The sequence below is a fragment of the Labeo rohita genome, chromosome 8 (assembly GCF_022985175.1).
Source record: "Labeo rohita strain BAU-BD-2019 chromosome 8, IGBB_LRoh.1.0, whole genome shotgun sequence".
Lineage (NCBI taxonomy): Eukaryota > Metazoa > Chordata > Actinopteri > Cypriniformes > Cyprinidae > Labeo > Labeo rohita.
Genome location: NC_066876.1, coordinates 17,723,953 through 17,731,039, shown reverse-complemented (window position 1 = coordinate 17,731,039; position 7,087 = coordinate 17,723,953). Strand labels below are relative to the sequence as shown.

Below are 7,087 nucleotides of genomic sequence, written 5' to 3'. Positions count from 1 at the left end.
GATAGATAGATAGATAGATAGACTTAAGTCTATTAAATATAAACTAATAAAATACTGCATTTTAAATATTTATATATACATTTTTTAGAGGTTCTTATCATTCAAGCTTCTGTTTATGCGTTTATTGAGTTTTATGACGTCATGTGAAGTGCAACCAATCACGACGAGCTCTTCTGTATAAAAGTTTTTCCCGCTGGAATAGTGCAGTACTCTGGACTTAATTGACTCTAGACAGACAGATTAAACTAAGAAGAGGATAAATATTCGTCTGATCTCGGTAAGTGTGATGTTAATGCTTTTTTCTTTTAAATTAGCACATGTGCAGATGTCAATTTAACTTTTCCTCTTTTTTTTTTTTCTTTTTTTTTTTTTTTTTTTTTTTTTTTTTACAAAAATATGAACTTTCCTTCCTGTCTCCTGACTTCATTTATGTAATATTGTACCACTGATGTGCATGGTCAAAAATCCTTTGTGGTTTTACATCTAAATATGACAATAAATATAATAATATATATTAAAAAAAAAAAACTATATACAAAACAACATTTATTCAGACACCCTTAACATTTCTCACATTATCACAGTTTATTTGCTATAGTTTAGAAAATGTTAATAAAATATGACTAGAATTTATGAGTTAAACTCAAAACAAATTCATCTTGATAATGTTAGATAACTTTGATAGAAAGGTATGTAACAAAACATGGTCAGGTTAAAGTGTCAAATCAAATTTTTGCTCACAAATTTTTATCAATTTTACTGGTAGTCCACTGTATGAATAATTTTTGGTTATGATATGTCACAATTTACTTTGTTTTGCTATCCTCACTTACATAAATTAACTATAGTGTCCTGCACCCACTAGTAAAAAAAAATATCAAAAATTATATCTGGTGTCTGTGTAAGATTTTTAGTCACAGTCTTTTGAATGCCAAAATATGATTATTGTTTTTATCCATAAATTGTTCGAATTTACTGTTGTACAAGAAAGGCAGAAAAGAATAGTAAAGCACTTTATTTATTATATGTTTTTTTTTTTTTTTTTTTTTTTTTTTTTTTTAGTGTTTCTATTTAGTTAACAAAAGTAAACCCAAAATGGAAAAGCCATGTGTGACAAAGTTAGGACACCCTTACAGTTAACATGGGAATTAAAAGGGTAACGGTCAGGCACTGCTAATCAAATACATTTAATTAACTGATCATCAGCAAGTGTGATCACCTCCATAAAAGCAAAAGTTTTGGCAGTTTTCTGGTCTGGATCCTTTAGGTATGTGTTAACACAATGCCAAAGAGAAAAGTCATCAGCAATGATCTTAGAGAAGCCATTGTTGTGACCATCAATCTGGGAAGAATAATACAGCCATTTCCAAACAATCTTATGTACGTCATTCTGCAGTGAGGAAGTTTCACAAGTGGAAGATATTCAAAACAGACACCTCTCCTTCCAGGAGTGGACGTCCCCACAAATTCACCCCAAGGTCAGACCGTGTAATGCTCAGAGAAATAGCAGACAACCCAAGAACTACACCTCAGACTCTACAGGCCTCAGTTAACATGTTAAATGATAAAGTTCATGACAGTACAGTTAGAAGAATATGGAACAAGTATGGCATGTTTGGAAGGCCTGAGAGAAGAAAGCGTCTTCTCTCTAAAAAAATAAAAGCATGGCAACGTGGTTTAGGTTTGCAAAGTTGCATATGAACAAAACCATAAGACTTCTAGATTAATGTCCTTTGAACAGATGAGACCAAAGTGGAGACATTTGGCCATAATCGGGGTACCAGGTTTTCACAACAAAACCCACCCAATTGCTATTCAAAAGTAGCCCAAAACTATGGCGTTTCAAGGCGGGGACCCCCATTAAAAATCGTGTTCTGGCGGAAAAAATACACATTTTTTGGTCAGGGTTCCCCTGGTAAATTCACATTTCAGGGGTTAAATATGACATTGTGATCGATTTAACCCATGGCAACAGTGTTAAAGTAGCCCAATTCCGCTGGAAAACTGTAGACTTGGCAACACTGGCCATAATGCACAGTGCTACGTTTGGTGAAAACCTAAATACCATATCTGCACAAACACGTCATACCAAAAGTCAAGCATGCTTGTTTTGTACAGGACCTGGGCACCTCTGAGTCACTGAATAGACCATGAACTCTTCTGTATACCAAAATATTCTAGAGTCAAATGTGAGGCCAACCATCCAACAGCTAAAGTTGGGCCAAAATCGAGTCATGCAACAGGACAATGATCCCAAGCACAAAAGCAAATCTACAGCAGAATGGCTAAAAAGAAAATGATCAAGGTGTTGCAATAGCCCAGTCAAAGTCCAGACCTCATTCTGACTGAAATGCTGTGGTGAAAGCTGTGCACAAACAAATGCCCACAAACCTCAATAAACTGGAGAAATTTTGTAAAGAAAAGTGGGCAAAAATTCCTCCAGAACAATGTGAGAGACAGACAAAGTCATACAGAAAATTAATGCTTCAAGTTATTGCAGCTAAAAGTGGATCTACAGGCAATTAAATCATAGGGTGTCCTAACTTTGTTACACATGGCTTTTCCATCTTGGCTTTAATTTTGTTAAATAAATAATGTCACGCTGCAATATGTCATGTGTTTTTGTTCATCAGAACCATTATCTTCCAAATTTTAAGAGGACCAGATAATATATATATATGTGTGTGTGTGTGTGTGTGTGTGTGTGTGTGTGTGTGTGTGTGTGTGTGTGCGTTTTTGTGTAAGACGTGTTACTATACTGTTTCTTGTTCTCTAAAGTTATTAGTCTTTTATATCTCTCTTTTGTTTTAAGCAGGTAACCTGTTCATTGTCTGATTACTGAGAGAAACAGAATAAAGAAAGAAAACGATGCCTCTGTTGAGCTCAATTTCTGTGTCCGAGAGCCTTTTGGCCATCATCACAGTATGTTTGGTGTATCTTCTCATGCGCCTCATGCGTACTAAGATCCCAGAAGGGCTTCAGAAGCTGCCAGGACCAAAGCCTCTTCCCATCATCGGAAATGTCCTGAAAATGGGAAACAACCCACATTTGAGCCTGACTGCCATGAGTAAGGACTACGGCCCTGTCTTCCAGATCCAGATCGGCATGCGTCCCGTAGTGGTGCTCAGTGGAAAAGATGTGATCCATCAAGCCCTCCTCAAACAGGGTGAAGAGTTCGCTGGACGTCCGGATCTATACAGCTTGAGGTTCATCAGTAACGGCAAGAGCCTGGCCTTCAGCACGGATCAGGTGGGAGTCTGGCGCACCCGGCGCAAGCTGGCCATAAGCGCACTACGAACATTTTCAACGGTGCGAGGCAAAAGCTCAGAGTATTCATGCGCTCTTGAGGAGCACATCAGCAAGGAAGGTCTTTATTTGATTGAAAGGCTTCACAAAGTCATGAAGGCAGACGGGTGCTTTGATCCTTTCCGCCATATCGTAGTGTCAGTGGCCAATGTGATCTGTGGAATATGCTTCGGCCGCCGCTACAGCCACGACGATGACGAGCTGCTGAGTTTGGTCAACCTGAGCGATGAGTTTGTGAAGATCGTGGGTAGCGGCAACCCTTTGGATTTCATCCCTTTCCTGCGCATCCTGCCCAACAAAATGATGAGGAAGTTCCTGGACCTCAATGCTCAATTCGACAAGTTTGTGAACAAGATCGTCATAGACCATTATGACACCTTCGACAAGGTGGGGGCTCTCAGACATGTCAGATAGATCAGTTTCTCTTTTATGCTCCATGTAGCTCAACAAATGTGAATTTTGATGCAGGACAACATCCGTGACATCACCGACTCACTCATTAACCATTGCGAAGACCGGAAACTGGATGCGAACTCCAATGTTCAAGTGTCTGATGAGAAGGTTGTTGGAATTGTCAATGACCTCTTCGGAGCTGGTGAGTGCTGGGAAAACTGAATGATTTTCTCTTTCCAGACATTGCATGATGTTAAAGTGTGGCTTCGTTCATTGACAGGTTTTGACACTATCAGTACTGCTCTGTCTTGGGCTATTGTCTATCTAGTTAACTACCCTGAGATCCAGGAACGACTGCAAAGAGAGCTGAGTGAGTATCTCTCTGCTGAACCTTTATTTTTAAGAGTCTAGGTGGATTTACTGCACTGAAGCTGGTTTTCAAATTTTCCAGTCTTAAAAATGGCATTTAAAACTTTCTAGATGAAAAGATCGGAATGGACCGTACGCCACATTTGTCAGACAGAACAAATCTGCCACTTCTTGAGGCCTTCATTCTGGAGATGTTCCGTCATTCATCGTTCCTTCCATTCACCATTCCTCATTGGTGAGTTAAAGGGGTCCTATTATGCTTTTTGACTTTTTGAATTTTAGTCAGTGTGTGGTGTGTATGTTTGGGCATAAAAAATATCGACAAAGTTACAAATCTCAAAGTCCACTCCAAAGGGAGATTTTTTTTAGTTTTAAAAAATCCTTTTGAAGAACTACAACAAACGGTTTGTTTGGACTACAGCGTTGTTTTCCGGGTGTTGTGATGTCACAACGCAGCCCATTAGAATATCATTAAAATAAATTGCGTTAAATAAACCGCCTGTAAAAAATTAGAATGGTTGGGGGGGGTGGGTAGGGACGAGGTGGGGGATTAGCAGTGTTTTTTAAGATACATAAACTTGCACTAGACTAGGCTAGGCTAATCAGTGATGATGTTTTCTGATAATGTTAATGTTCTTTACTCATTTTCTGTAGCATTATAAGCATTATAATTAGTAACTTACAATGTTTTTATTCAATTGTTGTCATGTTAAATACAAATTAAGTCATATTAAAAACATTAGGCTGCTTTTAGCCTTATGCTGGAGCTGGTTTTGGGCAATGAAACAAAGTATGTAAATAATTAAATAAATTAGCACGATAATATCATGTATCAGCGAGCTCACAGGCTGACGATAGGACCCAACACTGCTGTAGCGTCAACTATACCTTAATATATCCTTAACTATAATAAAGCAGACTTTGCTGCTTTGGCAAGGGGAGTGCAAGTACTGAAACATCATCTAAGCTGTTCACCAATCACAACACATTCAGTTTATCGAAAGGCAGGCCTTCATCAAACCCGGAACTAATCGAGCCATTTGTGCTAGGCTGGGGAGAAAGGTACTGTAATAATATAAATTATGTAAAAAATAATGCATTTTTCGAACCCCCAAGCATGAAAGCATGTTCTAGTACACCCCCAAAACAAAATCAAGATATTGTAAAAGAGCATAATAGGACCCCTTCAACAACAGCATTCTTGCATTAAAGAAAACCACATGCAAATTGAGTTACCAAAGATGGACACCTGTAAACAAAGTTGCAGAGTTTACCAAAGATGCCCATGCCAATGACTGCTTGGGTTTTTTTCTCTTTCAGTACATCTAAGGACACATCACTTAATGGATATTTCATTCCCAAAGACACCTGTGTGTTTGTAAACCAGTGGCAAGTCAACCATGACCCGTAAGTTTCCCATTGATTCCAATATGCTTGGTGCAATGCACTTTTAAACAGTTGAAACGTCTGTCTCTATGTGCAGAGAGCTGTGGAAGGATCCGTCGTGCTTCAACCTGGACCGATTCCTCACCGCGGATGGTACAGACCTGAACAAAACGGAAGGAGAAAAGGTGCTGGTTTTCGGCCTGGGGAAGCGACGCTGCCTCGGAGAGTCCATCGGACGTGCCGAGGTCTTCCTGTTCCTGGCCATCCTTCTTCAGAGGTTGAAGTTCAGTGGAATGCCAGGAGAAACGCTGGATATGACACCAGAGTATGGGCTTACCATGAAGCACAAGCGATGTCTGCTGCGTGTTACGCCGCAGACCGGCTTCGAATTCCCCAGCACCACGTTGTGATATGAATCCATTCTGAGGTGAAAAGCTTGCCATTGGCTTGCAATGCCAAATATTGCTGACTCTGTTTGACTGTGAAGCAGGTCAAAGCATCTGATGCATTTAATTCTTGTAAATATTTACTGTAGTTTATTATTTCAACCATGCTGAACAGCTAAGCATATAACCCAGAGTCTGCAATGTGTCTTTATCACCTTTATCATGTTCATACATCTATGTTTTCATATGCACATGCATGTTTGCATGGGTTCTTCCTTTCAAAACTTCAATGCTGATGCTAATAACATATTTTTGCTTCCAAACATATAGTAGTCAACATTTGAAGTGGATCAAAACCTTTTATTAAAGTTGTCCTAAAACCTAAACAATAACTAACTTTAATTAACTTTTCTGATCGACTTTAAATGTTGACTACTGTAGTTTATCACTGTATCAGCACATTTATCAAGGTGTTTCTCGACATTCAATATCATTCTAGATCAGTTTTTTTTTTTTTTTACCTGAATAATGTTTTTGTTGTTTAATTCTCTTCATGACCTGATTCTCTCATTAAGCAGGTGCTTAATGTCTAAAGTACTACAATTAATAGGTCCTGCAAATGTGGTCTCGTATCAGCTCTCTCAGCAGGGACATTGTTTTTGTATATATATGACTGCTTAATGAATAACTTAACTTTCATTGTGACTATTTGTATATGATTACACATCATATACACATCTAAAAATCAAGACTTTAATCACAGATTGATTGATTTAAACTGGGGAAAAACTACATGACTACCTGAAACAATGTGTTATGTTAGTGTTACTAATAAATGTCACAGTATTGTGTCTTGATTTTTTTTTTTAAAGATGTTCTTTTTGGCAATATTGCCAGAGTAGACAAATTTCACTATGTCTTTTCAGTTTAACTGCCTTTAGTTATAACATTTATAGCATTTCTAGCATTTCATTCATTTTTTTTTTATTTTTCTTTTTTTAAATATTCATTATTTTGATGTATGCCTAAACTCACATATTAAAAACAAATAGGTTCTGAGTAATAAAGCTAGTTCCAGAGTTACCGGTTAGAACTAAATAAAACATTACTGCCCTATGGATTTAAAAGCAAAAGTCATTAAAAATGCTATTTGTTCATTTACATTTTCATATTTCAGAAATATTCAAGGCACTGTATTTTCCTCATTCATTTGACACAAAACGAATTAAACTGTATGTATGATATTA

At 37.6% G+C, this 7,087-nt stretch overlaps 1 protein-coding gene across 2 annotated transcripts; it reads left to right on the top strand.

Moving 5' to 3' along the window:
- The first annotated feature begins 208 nt into the window (after window positions 1-208).
- Window positions 209-7,087, top strand: LOC127170292 (cytochrome P450 1A1). 2 transcript variants are annotated; one of them, XM_051118153.1, is made up of 7 exons: window positions 209-277; window positions 2,816-3,693; window positions 3,775-3,901; window positions 3,980-4,069; window positions 4,180-4,303; window positions 5,389-5,475; window positions 5,552-7,087. In XM_051118153.1, exons 2-7 carry the CDS (start codon window positions 2,869-2,871, stop codon window positions 5,862-5,864), a joined length of 1,566 nt encoding a protein of 521 aa, XP_050974110.1. In that variant the 5' UTR covers window positions 209-277; window positions 2,816-2,868; the 3' UTR covers window positions 5,865-7,087. The 2 variants fall into 2 exon arrangements, with proteins under 2 accessions (XP_050974110.1, XP_050974111.1); XM_051118154.1 differs by having other exon boundaries at window positions 214-277; window positions 2,813-3,693.